The 23,611-nt window shown below is 38.8% G+C and overlaps 1 protein-coding gene and 1 long non-coding RNA gene across 4 annotated transcripts in view; both read right to left on the bottom strand.

Moving 5' to 3' along the window:
* Positions 1-4,308: 4,308 nt before the first annotated feature.
* The window catches only part of LOC120536401, a 140,053-nt gene continuing 120,750 nt past the window's right edge, over positions 4,309-23,611 (bottom strand). The window contains exon 7 of the mRNA XM_039764724.1: positions 4,309-5,955. Within this exon, the coding sequence (XP_039620658.1) occupies positions 4,637-5,955 (1,319 nt within the window). The 3' untranslated portion in view covers positions 4,309-4,636. The remainder of the gene's footprint in view (positions 5,956-23,611) is intronic.
* Positions 13,250-21,469, bottom strand: LOC120536878. Of its 3 annotated transcripts, none has more exons than XR_005635218.1 (6): positions 20,980-21,469; positions 16,117-16,318; positions 15,914-16,034; positions 14,991-15,060; positions 14,829-14,887; positions 13,250-13,874 (listed from the first exon to the last, which is right to left on the bottom strand). It is a non-coding gene; the product is annotated as an uncharacterized LOC120536878 (long non-coding RNA). The 3 variants fall into 3 exon arrangements; XR_005635217.1 differs by lacking the exon at positions 20,980-21,469 and adding an exon at positions 17,773-18,369; XR_005635219.1 differs by lacking the exons at positions 15,914-16,034; positions 16,117-16,318; positions 20,980-21,469 and adding an exon at positions 15,461-15,492.

The following is a 23,611-nucleotide window of genomic DNA, read 5'->3' as shown; positions in this document are numbered from 1 at the left end:
ACACCTGTGGCACATCCCCACATATAAAATGAGAAGCGCAAATGCAAAGGGAACGTAAAGGGACAGAGGTTAGAAGGTGGCCGCAGAGTAGTCTCGATGAGGACGATCTGACCACCTAGAGGGTAAAGGCAGCACCAACAGAGACCCCGCAAAGGAAAGTAGGTTGTGGTGCTCTAGGGGCTGGTTCGTCCCACTGAACCACGGCGTGGAGTGTGACAAGCATGGCTGATGACCTCTTGAGGTACAACTGCGGGTGCGTGAAGGATGAAGGGGGACTGTGTAGAGGCAGCCAAGACGGAGGTCAGGGATGAAGTCCGTGGGTGCTGAGTGTCCGCTGGCTGCGCGAGTTATGGGACAGCCGGAGAGATGAAGAAGGAGGTGGGCTGGTATCTGAAGGATCTGCATTTTAAACCTCTGCTTTTAATGGATTTCTTGATTGTGATTTTATCCCCCACTAATCACCTTGTTTTTATGGATTGTTTATTTATTTAACTTTGAGCACTGCACTCTTTATTTGGACGTTGTTTAGTTTTGGTTTGCTTTAATGAAAGCACTTGCACGCTTTACACCTTCTCCTTGCTCCAAGTGTGTTTTGTCCTCATCTACCAGTTCACCCGGTTACATTACTGACGGTCCTGGGTTCAAGGGGCTCCTAAAACAAGAAGAGTGAACATTGAGCAAGAACCACACAAGGAAAGGACAGTATTTTTATTATCGCAAAGATTTTTATGGAACAAGTAAAACTAAGATAAACAACAATGGTGGTATTAACACAGATAATTCCCAGCATTACCACACTGCAACAGAGATTAAAGTCTTAAGCACTGACTCCAGTCGTTGCACTTCCTTTTAAACTAACAATGATCAGAAACCTAAATCATGTGGTGTCTGCCACTGCCTGCCTTATGAATTACACCCAACAGTGTGACAAATAAAACTACCAGCAGTGGAAAAAGAGCATTTTGAAAGCCTATTGAGACATTTTTTTAATGATGTGGTAAGAACTTAACAAGGAAAGCAAACTTTAAGTCTCTGTGTTATTCAGATTTATGTAAAGTTCTTCTTTTCTATGAGAGAAACCTCATCTCTTTTTGACGCTGTACATTTTCTAAATAAAAATGTTTGTTAGCTAGGGTGGTCCCACGAGTTTGAGTCCTAACAGAGGGTGGGGTTTGGCACTGCAGGCTAATTAAATTCAAAGCATTCTGCTACACCAAAAAAGATAACTCAGAAAATACAAAATTTTCCATATACTGTATAGTGCCACCTAATTTCACTTGAAGTTTTTCAGATTTTAAGGCTGCATCATTCATGCATAACTTACTCCGATCCCAGCACAAGAATGTGATTAAACAAAATTGTTACATTTTCTCCAAAGGACTGGCATCACATCCAGAGCTGCCTCCTGCCTTTCATTTCAAGCTGCTAGAAACATAAAAGGTTACTAAATCAATGCTGCTAGATATTACAAAATAATCTCTGATTAGACTGTGACTTACTGACATTTTTATTTTAAACTAGGCAACACGTGAGCCTTCAGCTCACAAATAAAAGTGGTTCATAGACAGCAAGCTCAACATTTCCCTTTAGGCCACACATTCTTTTAAGTGTGAAAAAATGCCCCACAGCTGGCACATCTCTGATCCAACTTCCGACTTAGGACAGAAGCTGCTCTTGAGTAACAGGCATGTAATAGCTCACTTGGAGTTTGCCAAGTGGCATTTAAAATACTCTGAAAGTATTAGGAAAGCAATTCTCTGGTCTGATGAGACAAAAAGTGAACTCCTTTAGCAGAACTCCAGCCACAATGTCTGGAGAAGATGCAGCACTGCTCATCAACCTAAATACCATTCATATGGCAAAGCAGGATGGTGGCTTCATCATGCAATGAGGATGCTCCTCAGTGGTGAGGAACACAAAATTGAGGAAGGGATGAATGCAACCAAGCAGAGAGAGGCCTTTGAAGAAAACCTGCTACAGATTGGGGAGGCAGTTCAATTTATAGCGGGACAATGACCTGAAGTGTTCAACCAAGACAACGCTGAAGTGGCATCAGGACAACTCTGATTATCATTGAATGACCCGGCCAAAGTCCAGACTTAAATCCTATGTAGAACATCTGTGGAGAGACCTGAAGATGGCAGTTTACAGACACTGCCTATCTAATCTAATGGAAATTGAGAGGATCTTCAAGGAAGAATGGGATAAACTACCCAAATCCAGGTGTGCAAAGCTTGTCACTACTTACTAAAAGCTGGCATTGCTACCAAAGGGGCTTCTACAAAGTCTTGAATTAAAGATCTGAATACTTACATGCAGGAGAAATTTATCCTTTTGATTTTAAATAAATCTTCAAACCATTCTGAAAACATGTTTTAAGTCTGCTTTTATGGGTTAGAGCAGGGGTCCTCAATCACAGTCCTGGAGGGCCGCAGTGGCTGCAGGTTTTTCTTCTAACCCGGTTGCTTAATTAGAAAGGAATTCTTGCCAATAATTTAATTTCATGGCTTGTCAGTGCTTTAACTCTGCTATGTCAGGCCATTCTCATATCCTAGATTTTCGTCCCCTTTCTAAGGATATCATCCAAATGATTTGAAGGCCAAAATGGAGGAGTAATTCTCAGTCCTTCACTTTCCTTCTAAGTATTTAATTAAACCCAATAGTGCATGATAAATACACACGGGTGTAAATGGTAACAAGCTAAATGGAGAAATGCTGGTCTCTTTTGTCATTTTCATGATGTTATTAATTAGAAGCAGTTAAAAACCAAGAATACTGCTGTTTAAGACTAAAATAAGCAATAAGGGTTCAAAATCCTAACAAGCGAGACAACTAAAATGAAGCAGAAGTGTTACTTGAGCAATACGTGCTTCCTATTAAGCAATTGGGTTGGAGCAAAAACCTGCAGCCACTATGGCCCTCCAGGACCGCGATTGAGGACCCCAGGATTACAGTGTAGATTCATATGCAAAAATGCCAAAGTTATCCATTTAAAATTAAATCTACTATACTATTAAATGTGCAGAAAGTAATGGGGTCTGAATCTAAACATTTTTCTTCAGATCTTTTCAAGCCAAATAGCTCATTATTTTGCTATTTGTATGCATTTTGTGTTGGTTTTATAGTTTAATGGTATTTGAGCTTCTCAAGGTCTGGAAATGCTAAACTGGATTACAAACTAATAAATAAAAACAGACGACACCTAATAGAATTTCTACCTCAGCCCCAGCCAATTATACATTGTAGAAGATCAGCAGCCAGACTACATAAGCCAGGGTGTAAATACAAAGCAATGCTTTTGAAATTAGAGAGAAACATATTTTATTACATCTCAGGAGGGACACACTGTATAGTCAGAAGAAGGCAAAGCAAAATGCAGTGTGACCTGTCTTAAAAAAAAAACATGTGTACATTCTTAGCATTTCCACTGACGGGAAACATCCTGAAAAGATGTAGACATTTTGGTTTTCTTTACATATCACTTTCCCTTGCCTAGAGGACAGCCTAAGTAAAAATGGCTCAACTTACCCCACTCTCCCCTACTGAAGATGGTAGAGCCTAACCTGCCGAATGAGATCTACCCCACCTGTTTAACCCCACTACAGCTCACACAGTTCTACCTCAAAATGTGGGAGATCATTACTCCCCACCCTGTACTTCCAAGGGAAGTGATTGAAAGAGGTGGCATTGCAGAGTTAAGCTTTTTGTAAAAAAAACAAAATCTCAATACAGAACCAATAAAGAAGAGCTTATACTTTTCTTCATCTGAAAATTAGCATCATCCTAATTCTTCTTAGTGAAAACCTACCTTACCTACAATATTAAAACAGATTCATACTGTTTGAGGTTTGATGATTATCTCAAAGGGATGGTAAATTCTGAAAGAAGAAAGAGTTAATGCCATCTATAAAGGTCAGGAGCACGCCATCTATGCATGTTTTATTTATTTCATCGTAGCAGGGAGCTGGAGGCCATCCAAGTAGTGCTAGGCCAAAATAGACAACTTACTATCCAAGATTGGTCTACTGCTAGGTATGATTATGCACACACCCAAATTATTCAGGGTGGACTGAGAGTCAATATTAACCCCAAAATACTTACGGTTGGATGTTCATTATTTTAATGATAGTTCAGGTGCTGCCATCAGTGGCTGCCAGCTACAGTAGCTCCTGTGTTGTTTGTCAATTTGTTGTTGTCGATCATGGACTACCTGAGCAACAGCAGTTTGTAAGGCAAAAAAAAAAAAAAACACTTGGAGATGTTGGTGATGATGGAAGGAAAATAAAGATGAAGAGCACTCAATGGACGTTGCTGATTAAAATGACTTTTTATTTAATATTTTGACATTTAAAAAATAAAAGAATCAGTAGTATTAGTAGGGTTGCTCTGTGTACAGAGTAAAATGAAATTCTTGCTTGGATATTGGACCAAAACTATATACATTTATCATTGAATTTATTTCAAGTAAGAGGAAATGAAACATAACTGCTCCTGTGTCCCATAAGTTGGCACTTACAGATTCTTCCTATAATATTCAGTATGTTTCCTTTTATTAAAAATAACAATATATCATAATGTCTGATATTTTATTTATTTTCACTTCTGAATACGATTAAGCACAAAACTACTAAACTTGTTACCGTTTATCGAATGCCATTTTTGAACCCTTTTGCCCCATTAACCTGTTTACTCCTTCCGACACTTTTTCTCCTACATCAATTGCTAAATTGGAGAGGTTGGCACAGGTGGCTTTTACTGCTTCCCCTGGACCATCTGCATCCAGAGCAGCTTTTATACCAACAACTGCCCCAGTCACTCCTCCCAAAGCCGCACCAGTGCCAGTGACACCTCCTAACACTACCGGTCCGTTATTAGACATTATTTTCATTATTATATTCGAACCAGGCATATATACTAAACCAAGAACACTTAGCAGGGCTGCTGCTGCACCCATCATTGCCCCTAGCAAGAGTCCAGCTGGTACGGCAACCACCATATTCAGAATCTTCGTTAAACAGCTAGTGGACTTCTCTGCCTCGGCCCTCGTCAGTTTTTTCAAATGATCTGTGTTTTTCTTTACACAATCTGTTTTCCCCAGCAGTGCCTTTGTTTCTTGATCCAGGACTGCTGTACGTAACAGTAGTGTTTGCCATTCAGCTCCAGAGCTTTTTCCACCTTTGGAAGTGTAATTCTCCTTTTCTTCTTTAAGCACTCTTTTCCTCTGCCGAAGATTTTCTTCTTCCCTCTTTATGTCCTCCTTTTCTTTGCATAGCTGCTCATTTCCCTTCATGAGAAGCTCCTCCTGGGTCCTCTGAATTTCCTCTTCAACTTTCCGATACAAATCGTTTGTGTAGCATTGTCCTCCGTTGGCTGTCACCATCTTGTCAATCTTTTTGAGAAGCTCAGTCACTTGAGTGCTGTCTGCTGTGTTCTTGTTGTTAAAGATATGGGTCCTGTTCCCACATTTTTGCACAAGCTCCTTCAGATGTTCATTCTCTGTAATGAACTGCTCAATACTTTTGTTTTTTCCCAGATGATCTTGATGGGTGAAAAGAACCAAAGCAAATTGATGGGAGCTATCTGCCAGCAGCTCTTGGATCTTCTGTACAGCGGCCTTCTCTTCCTGAGTGAATTTGCGAACAGGAATCACCACCAAGAAGACATGTGGCCCAGGAGAGCAGAGAGCCATGCACCTCACAATCTCTTTTCTTACTTCCTCTTCTGTAAGTTCAATGTCAAAGAAGCCTGGGGTGTCAACCACGGTGACATTTCTGCCATCCACAATGGCCTTTCCTTTTACGCATTCTTTTGTGATGGAGCGGGAGCTGAGAGTCGAATGAAATTCTTTTCTTCCCAGGATGGTGTTTCCTGATGCACTTTTGCCAACTCCTGTCTTCCCAAGAAGCACCAGTCTTAACTCAGAAGGCTGCACCATAGATGGAACTTCTGCATCTCCTATCAATGGAAACAAGAATAAGACACTAATAAAATACAAAGCATGTCACTGTACCATCAATACTTTTTTTCTGAACCTGCATAAAAAGTTGTGGACTGTCCAAGTATCCACTAATTCAAGGCAGGAACCAGTTCACTGTAGACACACAAGCAATTTGGGAGTCATCAGTCCACCAGGAACGTGGAAGAATGAACAGAAAGAAGACCCATCCAGATACAGCGATAGGAAGGAGCTGCCAGTTAATGTAATATACACACCCATGAAATCCATCCATTTTTTAAACATACTACACCAGTTCAGTGTTGTGAAGTCTTCATGTCCCCTGCATGTAAGTTAGCTCTAAATTGACAAATATGAATATGCTCTGCAATGGACTGTGTGACGCTATAGCAGGGGTCTCCAACTCCAGTCCTGGAGAGCTACTGTGGCTGCAAGTTTTCATTCTAACTCTTTTCTTAATTAGTGACCAGTTTTTGCTGCTAATGAACAATTTTTTTTTATTTTAATTGACTTTTCAGAAGACTCTGACTGCTGAATTGATTCTTTGGTTCTTGTTCAGAAAGCGGATGCCACTTCGCCAAAAGTGGACACCACTTGTTTTTAAGATTAGGCACCCTTACACTATTTTAAGATTAGGCACCTATTCTGAATTTTTAAGATTAGGGACCCTGGTGTACCTGTCCTTAGCCCCATAAACCTTAAGTTCAGGGTTAGTAGTAGGGGTAGGTCAGTCTAAAACAAACAACAAGAAGGAGATGGCATCTACTTTCTGAACAAGACCCAATTCTTTTTTCCTTAAACAGCACCTAAAAATAAATTTGATGTGAAGTGAGCCAACAGATGACCAACTAAGTAGGGGCCTCAAACTCCAACCAACTTCACTTCATTCCGTTTCTTAATTTGAAGCCAATTCTCGTTGCTAATTAAACCCGTTATTTAATTCCATGGTGCTCAATCTGCCATGGCAGACATTTCCAAAACTGTTGACTTTCTTTAAGAGCGCTGTCAAAATGTTTTGTGGATTTGAGCAGATCAACATTATTGAGGCCTTCACCTTTCTTTATTTTCAGTTTATTGTGTGATGGACGCAGGTTGTTGTTTATGTGTTGGTACATTTTGTGTCTTAATATTGTTTGGTTGCTAACTAAGGAAAAAAGGAAATAATTAAGGGGCCTGAGTCTTCAGTTGTATATCAATTAAAATTAAGGCAAATAGTTAATAGCCGCAAAATCTGGTCACTAATTAAGAAAAGAGTTAGAATGAAAACCTGCAGCCACAGTAGCTCTCCGGGACTGGAGTTGGAGACCCCTGTGCTATAGACTCAACAAGACGCCATCGCAGCACAGTACAACCTGACAAGAGACAAGCGAGATGCTCCATAAGCGTTAGCACGAGTGGTGACAAACACAGTAACTGTTAGATAATTTACTGGGTAAAAGAAGATAGTTAACAAGGTTTAAGATTTTCCACCGTTAGTTTCAACCCAAGGACCTTGCGTGTATTATTCCAGATTTACCAGCCACTGTTTTAAAGTTGATGCCGAGGCTGAGCGCAGTCGCTGACGGTTGGGAGTGCAGAATGAGAGCCACAGGGAAGTCTAGTTTATTGATCAGTGAATTCATACTGTTGCGTTTTTCTTTTTAACATCGAGGTTAGATGGAATTATGTCTCATTATGTTCAATGGTGATCAGGTGATTTGTGTTTGATGTTATGTTTGTTGACGCTTTGGGTTTTATTTGAGGTGTGCAATTCCCCCTGCAGGACTGAAATGGTGTCTTCCACGTGTGAAAGCAGAGCGTGCCGTACTGGAGAATTGAATTGTCTTCATAAGGACGGTTGTGGCCACAACAGCGAGTCGGTTCAATCGATCATGGAGACTTAAGAGATGGAGTTAGTGTGACTTAGAGGGAGCTGGTGGCTCAGCAGTTGGTTGGTGTTAAGCAGCAGCTTAAGGTACCAGTGAACCAAAAAAAGGCTCCTGAGATTTATTTTATTTAAGGCTGCTCACCTTTACTCTAGGCTAGGGTAAGAGCCTTTTTTCACTTTGTTCTAATTTTTTTGTTTTACCGTTCTCTCACCAAGAACTGTTTGGACTCCGGACTGCAGATTTTTAGTACCATACACTTTTCACTGTAAATATTTTCAGAGAGAACTGTGAGTATTTTTTTAAATAAGTTGTCATGGAATAATCTACCTTTTTATTATTTTTTTACATCTGCCTCTCTTATTACTCCCTCAGTCCCAAACCACTAGCAGGCTATCTGCTCCAGTAGGTGACTCGTGACAGACTGGCACAACATCCCATGTTGGCTACTGACTTGCACCTCACCCTGAGGCAGGTAAACACTCTTACAAATTAAGGTGCCAGAGTGTTTTTTCAGAGCAGCATTATAGAGTATCAATTTTTGGTTCCTAAACGATCCATCACCAAGAAGGTTCAAGGAAGAATTTTTATTTAGATATGTGAAGGATTCCAAAAACAATCCTAGCTAGATGATAACAGATTTGAAAAACACCACTGGGTTCTCGATTCTAAAAGTACTCTGGCTGCATACACTAACATGGCTAAGTTCAGGTTTTCTTGATCCGATACTATCCTATTTGGTAGCCTATTGCATACTCAAAGATTTCTGTTCAGCCCATGCATCACAAATATTTTCAAAGGCAACAAAAACAATTCTATATGTAAGGAAACCTCCTCAGAATTAGGTGCTTCCTTCTGAAACAATGGTCCTACAAGGACCCATATAAAGTGTCATTGAAGAACTACTGTTTTTAAGAGTGTACCTGAGACAATGGATATACAGACAAAGGGAGAACATGCATACTCCTCAATGACAATGGCAGAGAAAAAATTAAACCCATTGAGTCGTGAGGCAGGAGGTCACCCAATACAGTCTTATTGCATACATTATTTTAAATAATATTTTTGGAGTGTAAGGAAAATCTGGAGAAACAATGCTGACTACTTTTAATTTATTGCCTTAGGTGACACCAAAGAAATTGCTTCTAATGTTTCTAGGATAAGCTCCAGCATCCTGTAGCACGGAAATGGGTTATGGTGTTTGCAATAATGTATCCCAGTCAGTCAGTCCATCATTGTCCAACCCGCTATATCCTAACACAGGGTCACAAGGGTCTGCTAGAGCCAAACCCAGCCAACACAGGGTGCAAGGCAGGAAACAAACCCTGAGCAGGGTGCCAGTCCACTGCAGTGGTGCATTTTGGGACCCACACACACAATCAAGTTAATTTTATTTTAACCACACACGGGACAATTTAGAATCGCCAATGCACCTAACCTGCATGATGTCGACTGTGGGAGGAAACTCATGCAGACATGAGGAGAACATGCAGACTCCATGCAGGGAGGACCCGGGAAGTGAACCCAGGTATCCTAACTGTGAGGCAGCAGCGCTGCCCACTGCACCACCGTGCCACCCTTTAACCATTATTTTGTATTGAATTACACTATAATATTATTATTTTAAAAAAAACCCTTCTCATACAGTAGACTCACAACATTTTGAAACAATTTGGACTAAAGCTGCTTAGGTAGGCCCCTCCAGGATTAGGGGGTCCTGAAGTTTAAGCTTTATTAGTTTCATAGTAAATCTGCCCCTGCCTGGTACAGGTGTGCTGGGAGTGAGCAAAAACCTGGACAGTTTGGTGGTCCCCGAGGGAACCCCTGGAGTAGATAACATGCACTTAAGCTTGAAAAAAATAATTAAAAATAACGCAAAATTTATTATCTTATATGTATTTGGCTGACAGCTTTATCCAAGTTGACTTACGACATTTGAGATAAGGTGGATACATTTCTCATGTTCTTCTAATTGAAGCACAAGCTGGTGAAGTGACATTGTCATAGTCAGATGGTGTCAGAAGTGGGATTTGATCCCACAGTCTTAGGGTTTAAAGTACAAAGCTTCAACGTCCGCACACTGAAACCAAGACTCTATTAAAAGAACATCAAATCATTTTTTACATTTAACTTTTGCCTTAAAATGTCATATAAAGTTTACCAAACTGTATACCTACAAAGTAATTTAAGTTAAAGTTTCCTATTCTGTAGATTCAATCCTGTGTGCTCAGTTAAATCAGTAACTGTATACAAACCCATATGGGCTCCAAATGACCCTTGGATGTACAATTAGATGGGTACCAAATGGGCTTACCTGGGATGTTACAGTGTGCAGAGCCGGTCAATCCATTAGGTGACAAAGACAACACTCTTAGAAATAAAGGGGCCAATGTGGTTCTTCAGAGGGAAGCCATAGAGGAACCATTCATTTACATGAATGATCCAGGAAGAACCTTTTATGTACTGTATTTAGATCTGTAACTGGCCCCATACAGTAAATAATCATGAAAAGATGGTAACAGATTTGTGAAATGCCAATGGGTTCCTGATTTTAAAAGGACACCTGCTGCATGCAATAACAGAGGTCAAGTCTACAGTTTTCTTAATCTGTTAGTGTTACACCATAAAGCCTACCAAACATAAAAGATTTCAGCATTTTCTGCATATTAGGGAGTTTTTCAAAGCACAAAGAAACAACTTCATATGCAAAGACCCATTGAATGAAATGGTGCTCTGTCAAGTAATGCTTCTGTGAGGAACCACAATGCCCAGTAAAGAACCATAAAGTGTCATTAAAGAACAAGAGCATGAGGGTCGCCATTTATTAAACTATTATGGATACCGAGGGGGACAAGGTCGACCAAGGGCGCAGTTTATGAAAGTGAAAGTTGCATTGCAGACATCGACTGGGACACCGTACATGTTGTCGAAGATTTCTTCTTCTTTTGTCGGTTGCACCTGTTAGAGGTTGCCACAGTGGATTATCTTCTTCCATATCTTTCTGTCCTCTGCATCTTGTTCTGTTACCCCCATCACCTGCATGTCCTCTCTCACCACATCCATAAACCTTCGCTTAGGCCTTTCTCTTTTCCTCTTACCTGGCAGCTCTTACCGTAACATGATTTTTCCAATATACTCAGCATCTCTCCTCTGCACATGACCAAGTCAATGCAATCTCACCTCTCTGACTTTGTCTCCCAATCGTCCAACTTGAGCTGACCCTCTAATGTCCTCATTTCTAATCCTATACATTCGTGTGACTCTCAGTGCAAATCTTAGCATCTTTAACTCTGTCACCTCTACCTCTGTCTCATGCTTTCTGGTCAGTGCCACCGTCTCCAGCCCATATAACATAGCTGGTCTCACTACCGTCCTGTAGACCTTCCCTTTCACTCTTGCTGATACCCGTCTGTCACAAATCACTCGTGACACTCTTCTTCACACATTCCACCCTGCCTGCACTCTCTTTTTCACCTCTCTTCCACAATCCACATTGTTCTGTTGATCACAAGTATTTAAACTCATCCACCTTCAAGACCAATAAAAAAGTACAGATTACCCGCTACAGACAACAAGGGGCGAAGTCCGTCCGCTCCCAAACGGGCTTCGACCGACACAATTATATAAAGTTTCAACAGGGTCGGACCGCGCACAATCATATAAAGGCAGCATTGATTCAGGACGGGACACCATTTACTGAGTATGACTTGTTCAAAAATAAAATGCACAGAAAACTGTACTATAAAGATATTAATAATTTGCAATTAATTGATAAATTAATAAGTAATAAAATGATGAAACGTATACAGGTTTAGACCTCCTCCTGATGCCAATAAAAAAAAAGAAAAGAAAAGAACAATAGGGCTCCGATAATCTTTCTGTTACCCGTTCCAATTTACACAAATAATATTCTAATATAGAAAAAAACAATAGACAGTGACGCTCCGTAATTCCGCTTTTTCAGAGTTTTATCGAAAGTGAAACTTATGCCAGAAGTCAGTACATTTTATAGGGATTACTTGCCTGTTCTTTCCATAACTTTTTTTCGTCAGATGAATCCTTGTGTTTTACCTTTAAAAACTAATTAACTGTAAAGTCAAGGTTTCGGTTGTTTTTGGGCCGTATGTTGAGAGCGCCGAGAGGGCTGTTGAGAAATGAAGCGAGAGAGCCGCTGTGCCGCGGGATACAGGAAGTAGGACACGTAGCAGAGAATTCAGCCCAGCCAGCCAATTAAAGGCGGCCGTTGATTCTGCGACAGCGAGTGACCGATGGCTGCTGCTTGTTATGTTGTGTGGGGAATATTCTAAATAGTGCATTTTAAAAACAGATTTTCTATTAAATATCAATTAACCCTTTCATTTTATCTGGTCTGTGCTTCTCTTGTACCGTGTCCAGGTCTGGTATACTCAGTGTAATACACAGCTAATTTAAATTGACAACTCACAATTAGCCCGTTTTAAGGCTTTATGTATTGGCTGTAACCTTGACAAGTATAATTTATGTGTAAACAGCTTTAAATAATTTCATTTCTTTATGCCTCAGCACCAAACACAGACATCATTTCTAGAGTATATCGCCACTACTCAAATGCCTTATTTAATTTTAATCAAAATGAACGTTTTTAACTTTGAAGAATGAGTTTTGGAAAAGGAAATGCCATTACGCAGCTACACTACATTGATTTAAATGAAAATCTCCGTGTATCCGTTTCTAATGCAATGATATTATTTTTTCAAATGTCATAGTAACTCATTTATGTTCAAACAAAGCAAACGGATTTCATAGGCATGAAATCATTATTTACAAAAAGATGAAAACATTAGATTTCCACACTTTCATACACAAGTACTTACTCAAATGAAGTAAATGGGAACAGGTGTCATAATTTTAAAAAGCAGATCCAATATTTTTATTTTTCTTCTCAGTTTACTTTTGATCCTGATGCAGGACTGAGCAGGTGTGAGCAATGGATGGATGGGTGGGTGATTCTTTTTTACTTGCCAGCAGTTGTAGTCAGGTTGTCTATTCGAGACTTCATTACAGGGTAAAACGTTTATTCATTAAGTAAAATAATAAATTAAATCATATATAGTAAAATATATAATAATAAATAATAATAAAATAATTAAAATACACACATTACTCATCAACACTCCTAAAAATGCACTGTTAAATTTTTCGTTGTAATTTTACAGTAAAATACTGGCAGCAGAGTTGCCAGCCACTTACTGTATGTTTACAGAGAAGCTGCTGTAGTTACCATTTACAGTATTACACTGTAATTTCATAATACAGTATGATACTGTAATATAATTGTACAATACTGTATTATGAAATTACAGTGTTATACTGTAAATGTTAATTACAGCAGCTTCTCTGTAAACATACAGTAAGTGGCTGGCAACTCTACTGCCAGTATTTTACTTTAAAATTACAAGGAAATTTTTACTGTAAAATTACATGAGAAAATGTTAGAACTGTATTTTCTATAGTTATGTATTGTATTTTTACATTGGTCATGCTGTGAATACCATTCTATAGTGTCACTACAGCATTGATAAGGACATTATATTCAAATATTTACTGACAGATTAATTTAAACAAATAATGCTTCTTTCATTTGAAACATTCCAATAAACATTTATTTTTATGGTCTTGATTAGCTTTTTACATTACCAGTTTTTTTAATTGGTAGCAGTCTTTCATTATTTCAGAAAAACACAAATGGTTGCAACAGAGGTGGGAAACACTGGCAATAAACATAGTGCAGCATTCAATACTAAATGTAAAAGTATAACACCAATGTTGACTTTCACATTAAAATAGAATAAGAACACCATGTTAGACAAAAATTGCCTAAACTGTCAAAATTAAAAGTGAACAAAGTGGTCTTGGATGAATTCCGTTCAAAATCCATTATCTTACAAAGTGGACAGGAAAACTGAGGGTTTACTGCGTTCTTCTTGTTATGGACTACTTGGCTAGTCTTCTTGGATGTTGCTTTTCCTTGATTGGCCTTGAACATTTGTTCAGGGTTGATGTCAATATATCATCTAAATGTCAAAGAGAAAGAAAAACACATGTACTTAATTATTTATAAAATAAAACAAATCATTCACTTTGTCATGACTACAATGGTTCCTCTTCAGGTTCATGTGGGAAAGTGAACCTATAACACATCTTCAAAACAGTTCCTTAGTTCCTGCACTCTCAACAATTTGCATTCTCTTAAAAAGATTCAAGTACATAACTGAATTTGACAATATTTACTTTTAGCCGATTTAATTTATAGAAAAAATATCATGGTGTGTGTCAGGGTAGTTAATAGTGTGTCATAGTGTGTATGAGAAGGAGAATAAGCTTACTGTGCGTCTAAGAGGAGTGTGCAAACGTTTTACAGGCAGTGTGTAATAAAGTCTAATGGAAGTGTAAGTCAGTTTTAATGAAAATGTATGTATGGAAAATAAGCCAATGTTTTACCTTTGAACAAAATCAAGGGTGCTTGCAGTATCTTCCTATATTGGAGGTTGAAATTATAACATGTGTGAAAAAATAAAAAATACAGGTCAATAACTTGTGCTTGACAAATCTGATGTACGTGACAGAAAGCATGTTCTATGGGGTGTGTGGTAGGAGTCCTGCAGACCCTGCATGCTTACAGTGTATGAAAACAAGTGCTACTTCTTGGGACGTCTAATGGGTGTGGACTTATCAGGCCCCAACAGATGTACTCCACCCTTAGATTATTTGATAATGCTTATGTAACTAAAGTCTTAAAGCCCTATACAAATGGAGGACACGGGCCCCTCGGTGCAGATGAAGTGCAGTGTCCTAGGGCTGTGTTTCTCTATCATTTAACCTTTGCCTGGTGTGTATGAATAAAGAATATTTCTAACTTTAATTTTGCTTTCTCTGTCTTCAGTCACAAGAAACGACATCAAAGAAAAAGTGTCCACACATGAAGCAAACACAGCAGTACGGCCACAGACAAAGCTGAGTTGTTTTACCTCACATACAACGTGACCTTCAATGCTCACCATCCACTGCTGGTTGCTTAGAGTTTGACCTGAAAATAAAAATTACAAAATTACATTCATTAAAGAATACTCTGAAACATGAGAAACTTTTATCAGGTACAATTAGATATCTGCACTATTATGTCTACATACCAAGAATTATAATTCAAGGACTGTCAGGCAAGTTGAGTGTTCCTTGGACATCTGCTGAAGTGGCAAATGCCTGAAGTAAAAGAAAAAAAAAAATGACACAACATTCAAGCAGACATTACAACATATAAGTCACGCATGCAATCATATACAGTAATCCCTCCTCGATCGCGGGGGTTGCGTTCCAGACCCCCCCGCGATAGGTGAAAATCCGCGAAGTAGAAACCATATGTTTGTGTAGTTATTTTTATATATTTTAAGCCCTTATAAACTCTCCCACCCTGTTAACATTATTAGAGCCCTCTAGACATGAAATAACACCCTTTAGTCAAACGTTTAAACTGTGCTCCATGACAAGACAGAGATGGCAGTTCTTTCTCACAATTAAAAGAAAGCAAACATATCTTATCGTCAGGAGCAGAGAATGTCAGAGAGAGCTCGCAAAGAAAAGCAAACAATCAAAAAATCAATACATGCTTTTAAGTATACAGAAGCACCGATAAAGCGGCATTTTGTAGAGGAGCGTCCGTGTCCTCTGTGCAAACAGCCCCTCTGCTCACACCCCCTCCGTCAGGCAGAGAGCGCGAGAAAGATAGAGAGAAGCAAACAAGCACAGCGCGGGAAGCATATCTTATAGCATTGAGGAGTTTTAGTTAATATGCAATACATGCTCTGATTGGGTAGCTTCTAAGCCATCCGCCAATAGCGTCCCTTGTATGAAATCAACTGGGCAATCAAACTGAGGAAGCATGTAACCTAAATTAAAAGACCCATTGTCCGCAGAAAGCGGCGAACCAGTGAAAAATCTGTGATATATGTTTAGATGTGCTTACATTTAAAATCCGCGATAGAGTGAAACCGCGAAAGTCAAAGCGCGATATAGCGAGGGATTACTGTATATGATTTTCAAAAAATATTTAACTCACATCTGCTTGAAGCGTGAGTCCATCCATTTTCTTACTGAGGAGCCTGAGGAGCTCATTTGTGGTGAACTTTGAGGAGACCTCGGTCAAACTAATTACTGAACCAAAATGCTGCTTCTTCATTCTGAAAAATGTAATGAAATATCAGTTCAAGAGTGTCATAACAAACAATGTGCACAACATAATTAGCTTATTGTCTGACTTACCATGATCTTTCCAGGAGCTGAACAGTTTGGCACTGGACAGGTTGTATGAACTCTTAAGAAGTCCTCTTCTGTCACGTACATTAAATCTTCTACTCCTCAGCCTACACATTTCTCAACTGACTGATTGAGTGGCTCGTCAGGAAGGCTTGGTATTCCTCACAGTAAGGTTTGCTTAATCTCTTTTTGTAACTCAGACATCATTCTAGTAATGGAAAAGAATGACGAAGAACCATTACAGTCACAAGGCAGGCAAATTATTTTGATTAATGCATAAGTGACCCAAATTTTGTGATGTCAATCAGTGAACTCCCTGGTCTGCAAGAAAGTTATTTCTTTGTGACAACATGTACTGTACATTGGAAATGCTGTGAATGAGAATCGACTGAATTTTCCCAGATACAACACCTTCGTCATTTCTGTCCAGAACAACATGCATGTTCTTTTTGTAAAGTGTTTCCTGACTGGAATGTTTGACAGTCACAATATCTGCACAAGTTGCTACTCCTACTAAAATTTGCAACAGATCCACCAATGTAGTGTGAGCTGAGACTGTCTCCTGCTCTGGCACTTGACCCAAGTATTTAAAATCCTGCACAACTAAACTAACGGCATGTGCTCAATTCTTGACCTACAGAAAAGTAACGGGATTGCACGCATGACACAAACAACAAGAATCTCAGGTTTTTTTCTTTTTTGATCCAAGTCAATTGGCAACTTCAAAGGCAACTTGATATAAGATTAAACCTAACGATTCTGAATCAGTATTAACACACTGTTCTCATAAATGTATCTGCCATTGGAAAAATCAGAGAATATATTTTGTTCTGATTTCAGCTTTTGTTTCCTTATATTGTTTCCTGAATAATAAAACAGTGCTTCTAAAGTTTGCTTAATAGGAATGTACTGAGAAAAGTTTTCCTTGCGTGATTCATTTTTTCTAAGGTAGATGGATACATGATCTATAAAATAACAGGAACATAACTATAAATTTTAATGTGCGGACAAAACGGCAATATTGTTTCAAAATCATGATCACAAAATTGACGCTGCAGCATTTTAGGTCAGTTGGTTAATCTATTTAAGCCAGAAAAATATGCAATAACTCATTGCTTTAAGCAGCTTCCTTAGCTGACACTTACTGGTAACAAATAGCTAAGCTGCCACAACTGCTTTGACTAACTTTAAAGTTTACTGAGTTAAAAGAGTTTGGAACTTGTGTACTTTGTGCAAAATCACTTTGTCCTTATATGTAAAATGATAGCACACTGTAACATTTGTTATTTTATAATGCCAGGATGTCTAACTGACATTTTACTTTAGAATGAATGTATGTGGTCTAATGATACACTGAGCAAAAACGTATATGCAGAATCCTTTGTGATAATTTAAAAATAAAGATATTGTTTAAACATTAACTGGACGAAATGGCTTTCCACTACAAGCAAGGCAAAATAGTTGTGTTGGCTATACAGGCTATTTGATACTTTAAGTACAAACTAACTAATAAAGTTACGCAATTATACACACATACAAACACAAATGCTGAGGATGTGAAACGACTGTCAAATGAATAACTAATGAACTCACTCACATAGACAAAAAAAATAACTAACAAAAAAAAAAAATGCACAAAAAATAAAAGAGACAGAGCCTCACCAAGTCAAAACGGTAATGAATTGTTTCTGGAACTTTCAATTCTCCCGCCTCACACGCTGTTCCCGGTTTCACTCAACAATGGAAAGTACAAAACGAATAATATTAAAAATAAATGAACTGAATAGGCGGAGTGATAAAAAGATAAATAATTATAAGCTATAACATAATTGACAGGACGTAAGAGAAGTTCTAAAAGTTCTAAAGTGGTTTTCTGAACCAAAACCTCTGCTCAGCTTGCACCGCTCTTACTTCATCATTCAAACCAATCCCAGAATGCCTTGCTTGTCCAGTATGTTACTGTATCTTAACTACTGTATTTTTGATATATTACTGTATTAAGTTTTGAAAACAGCTACTTGCTGTAGATGTACAGCCATTCTTTAAAATATTACAGCATGTTACTGTGTAAACAAAATACAGGAAAATACTGTAGGAAACTCGCTGTAAATTCACAGCAATTTTTTACAGTGTGCTGGTTCCTTAATGGCACTTTATGGTTCTTTACTAGGTTATGTGGTTCCTCATATAGCCATTGCTTGACAAAGCACCATTTCATTCTGTGATGGGGTCTTAGCATATGAAGTTGGTTCTTTGTGCTTTGAAAAGTTTCCTAATATGTTGAAAAACAAACGGAAATCTTTAATATATGGTAGCCTATCTAGCAGGACAGTAACAGATTAATTAAACTGAACTTAGTCTGTTTAATTGTACATATGCAGTGAGAATCATTTTAAAATTATGATCCATTGATATCTCAGAAATCTGTTATCATCTATTCATGGTTAATTACTGTTACAGATCTAAATAAATAAAGGCTGTTTCTGGAACCTTCATGTGTTTTCAGGAACCAAACAGTGGCTCCCCTGCGGCATCACTCTGAACAACCGCTTTGGCACCTTCATTTTATGAGTGTGTATACAGTAAGAATACGTGAATATTTACTGTACAATCCTATATGCTTGTTACCGATATGAACCAAATTTTGCACAGTTGTTCTCTAGGACCATATGGAAAAGACAGTCTGTTCTCGAAACCAAAATGTTCATCCTGGGGACCCCAGTATTTTGTTTTGTTTTATTTTGTGCTACAGTTTGCTCACTAGTGCCACCTGCTGGCTTAGAGAAAGTGAAACATCCCAGCCGGCAAAAGCCAGACTAACAGACAAAATGACTACAAGCTTAAACATTACGTAGCACAAGTCCGGCATTTAATATAATAACTACAATTTATGACAAACAATACAACTCGTCAAGGCTTCCATTAAAAGGAAAATACAAATGAACTTCTTTGATCTATCTATATATATAAAAGTCAATGTGTGTATGTATGTATGTTCCAGCAACACGTCCGAACGGCTGGAGCGATTTTCATGAGACTTGGTACGCATGCTTCTCATTGATCGACTAAAAATACTGTCGGTTGAAATCAACCCTAAACCACCACCTTCTGCGTAGGGTGGGGGTGATCTTGAGGTCTTGAATGCATGTTATAATCCAGTTGACACTCGGAACGACCACCAGAGGGCGAACTGGAGGTGAGTGCCAGCATTCTTTATGTTTTGAGTACCACCACCGCGCCCCTGTTGCTTTTGAAATTAAACAGAGTTGGCCGGTTTGGCATTCCAACTATTTTTGGGACTCATTCTGTTTTTGTGACTCGAACAGCCATATATATATAACGGAACGTTTCTGGTGTGCCAACAGTTTTATCATGGAAAAATCCGTAGTATTATTTGTTTGTCATTAACTATATTTTCATCTTGCATTATTCTTATTGTAACAATTTTGTAGCGCTAATAGAATGAAATCAACCTAATAATAATGTTAATTTAATTGACTTTTTTATATAAATAATTCAAATATTCTGCATGTAAAAACTTTTACTACACCACAAAACAAAAATTAATCTGTCAAAAAACCTTAAAAAAGTCTTCGCTTTTCCCATCATTTTTACACTACTTTGAACATATTTTGTGATTATATTTTGATTAAAATAGGCTATCTATTATATTGTATATAAGATAAGTAACCAATTTTATTTTTATCTAACCATAAACATCTCATATTTATTTTATTGATTCAGCGGCTCTGCTTGCGATTTTTGATAATTCATTAATGAACTAAATGTCATTTGTAGTGTGCAATAAAACCCCACAAAACTCCTAAAAACTATTGAAATGAAAATAAAACAAAGAAAAACGAAATCTTAAAACAGACTGTGTAACAATAATGCATTTCAAATAAATCTAACAATATCGTGAAAAGAGTCAAGAAAACATACAAGCCTCACTGATTCTACAAAACAAAACTTACAATTAGTTAAAATACCTTGACCATTAAAAATAAACTTCAAAATCCCATAAAAAAAGAAACCCCTTTAATCTACCCTTTAAAAGTGAACATTTGAGGCCCCTGGATTTTACTTCCTCACCACAACACCCAGTTAGCCGTTGATACTTCTCACACAACTGGCTTCAGACCTTTTCTAGGCCGATTTATACAGGTGGGTGAATTTGTCTCTTAAAGAGAAAACACCAATCTTATTCACAAATAACATGTTACCATTTGGGCCATCTGTCCTTATTTATCAATCCTTTGTTTACTTACCTGGGTAACATCATATGCTGCCCGACCTCCTGTAATATAAAGAGGAGTATGGTGTGTTTTTGCAGGGGGATGTTGGGTGAGGCCTGATTGAGAGTGGAAGCACAATGTACCACAAAGGAGAATCAAAGTGTTGTTGTTTTTCTCCTTCTTTGTCTGCTTTTCGTCATAATTTAAGCTCTACAAACTGTCCACCTTGAACTAAGAGGACTAGTCAGACAGAACACAATTCATTGTTATATCCCATCAATACAGTACTGCAATTCTGGAATCTAATCAGACCCCAAAAGAGCAAATTCTCAACTCACAAGAGCACAGATGTTGATAGAGAGCCAGTGTGGATAATGGAGGGGAAAGCCAAAAATAAAAACAGGGTCACCATTTAAAAACATTTAAACCTTTGCTTTCTTTCCTTAACTTTTTCTACAAACATACCTGGGCAATGCAGAGTACTTTGGCTAATACAATAAATTGTAAATCTACAATATGTGTCCCCACAAACGTGCCACAATATGTATTGTGATCTGTAAGGGCCATTGCAGCACCCCAAACCCAAGACACAACTTCACAGACACAAATCACAGTTTAAATAAAATGTAAATACCTTTCTGTACAGGCTTCTTGGTAAGCACACAATATAATAAAATCTTCTTCTATTTTACTTATTTTCCTCCACACTTCCAAAACAACCTTTGTCTGTTCTCCACTCCTGACTCCATCTTGCCTGGATGAGGCAGAGCAGCACCGTCCATCTTTTATTGAATCCTTTCGGTGCCAAGGCATTGTCCAGAGGACGCACCTCCAGGTCAGACTGATGTCTAAGAGAGTAAGGATTATAAATGTCTGCACCACTCCCTGGCGGCACCCATGGAACTCAACAGGACTGCACTCTAGGACTCCAATTCCCAGCATGCCCTGTGAGTAACCTGCAGGGAATCAAAGTTCAGACATACTGCCACCTAGCACATCAGGGAAAAAGATACTCTTATGTTGCTATCTCTCTTGGTCCTTACACTGTATTGGATTCCTGTTCTATCCTGGGTGGAACACCAGCCCATGCATGTCATCCATTACAGTATATACAAAACTCCATATGTGTGCAACACAATACACTGTCAAAGTAGAAATATGAACATAATATTCCATTAGATATGCTAAAATAGAAGATTAGGAATTGGGGTCAATCAATGGATGGAAGGATGGATGTGAAATACGCACTGTATTTACAGGATTGACACTTGCAGAGGTGGATGTGGCAGTGGGGAGTGGGCCGCTTTAGATTTGCTCTTTACCTCTTTAATTACAGCATTTTTGTCTAAGTTCAAAAAACGTGATTTACAGAACCAGCACCTATGAGTGATTAGAGAATGCTTTGTGTGTGATTACTCCAGAAGATGAGATTATACCTGTGATATGTCCCGCATGCACTTCAGAGCAGGTAATCCTGCTGATGCTAAGCATGTTTGGGCACTTGGATGAAAGACCAGCCAGGAAAGCTTGGGTTGCTGCTGGAAGAGGTGTTGGTGAGGCCCGCAGGGGAAGCTTATCCTGTGGTCTGTGTGTGGATCTCAATGCCCCAGTGCAGTGTCAGGGACATTGTGCTGTAAAACTGGCACTATCTCTCAGATGAGCCATAAAACCGAGGTCCCGATTCTCTGTGGTCATAAAATATCCTTGAGCATCTCTTGAAAAGTGTGAGCTTTGCAAGGCTGAATGTCTCCTCACAATTGTTATAACTTCGAGTGAATAGAGAACTCATTACGTTATTTGAATATAAATGCATAATTAATCCTTCAATGAAAAAGCATGTAAATTATAGATGATAGGTAGTCCATTATCCAGGACAACACAGGCTCATCCACCTGCATATCTCTGAGTTTACCCCTTAACAGGGTTGGCTGGATGGCAGTGAAGGCATTTAAGAAATCAGAAACATATTCCTCAGCTTTGTCCAGCCTCGTGGATCAGGTAGATAATTGCATCCTCTACTCCAATTTTTGTCTGATAGGACAACTGTAATGGGTCCAGAAGGTCTACCACAAGAGCAGTCATGTAGTCCAGAACCAGTCTCTCAAAGGCCTTTGTGATGCTAGATGTAAGTGACACTGGTCTGTGGTCATTAGGTGAAGAGACACCTGCCTGCTTTGGAACAGAAACATTGCAGAATGTTTTCCACAGCAGTGGCATTTTCTGTAGCCTTGGGGACAGACTCAACAGGAGACAGAGGACCCCGCAGAGTCGGTCAACACAGGCCTTAAGAACTCAACAACTAAGCTTCATCTGGTTCTGGTGTTTACCCTGTGTGTAGCCTCCTCTTGGTCTTCAGTTAGGGAAAGTCCTGCTGGCCCATCACTGGCCATTCCAATTGAAGTGTTAGGAATTGTTGTTGATGAAGTGGAGATGGTGTTGAGGGACTGGTCAATGGAAGAAAGTGTCAGTAGGAGGGAAAACCTATCAAAAACAGACTCATAAATAACTCACATGTTTTGTGTTGCTATTTCATAATGTAAAAAAATGCTGCTGTATGAAAATGCCACACTTACCAAATAGCTGATTGAGGTGATCACCTCGTCTCCTCACCCATCATGCCAGTAATTGAGCAATACCATTAAAACGTCAATTGCAGTATTTTAGTTGAGAGGTGATAAAGGTCTGACAAGGGGCAGGAGGAAGGATGGCATGGTAACATTGCTTTAGTGGTGACTGGAAGTGACTAACTGCTGTTTGACCTTAACTCAAAAGGCTGCTGGCTGTGAACAATGGACTAGTAGGAGTCTAGTAGGAAGTAGTCAGAGTTTGGGTTGAGCTGTCTGTGCTCAAAGAAGCAGTGTGTTTTTATTGTATTCAGCTGATGAAGGTAAGTAGACATTTACACACTGATTGATATTGGTGAGACGGGCTGTGTGTCCATGGAGTGAAATTCAAACTGTAAAAAGGTGGCCATCATTCAAACACAAGTGTAACAGGAGGATGTGCTTGTGAATCAGGTAACCCAAATGCCACAGTCAACAGAACAAGATTATTTAGTGTGTTTGGCACAGACATTAAATGATATATTTTTGCTTACACTTCATAGGGTGCGGTTCAATCTACATGCTTCTGTTAGGTCAGATTATCTCAGGGCAGAACGTGAGCTACCACAGCTATGCTGATGACACACAGCTGTATTTATCAATAGCACCTGATGACCCCGATTCTCTTGATTCACTAACACAATGTCTGACTTGTATCTCAGA

Source organism: Polypterus senegalus, chromosome 10, assembly GCF_016835505.1.
Source record: "Polypterus senegalus isolate Bchr_013 chromosome 10, ASM1683550v1, whole genome shotgun sequence".
In the NCBI taxonomy this organism is placed as follows: Eukaryota; Metazoa; Chordata; class Cladistia; order Polypteriformes; family Polypteridae; genus Polypterus; species Polypterus senegalus.
Note: the sequence above shows the minus strand (reverse complement) of the source record. Positions and strands in the feature narration are given on the sequence as shown.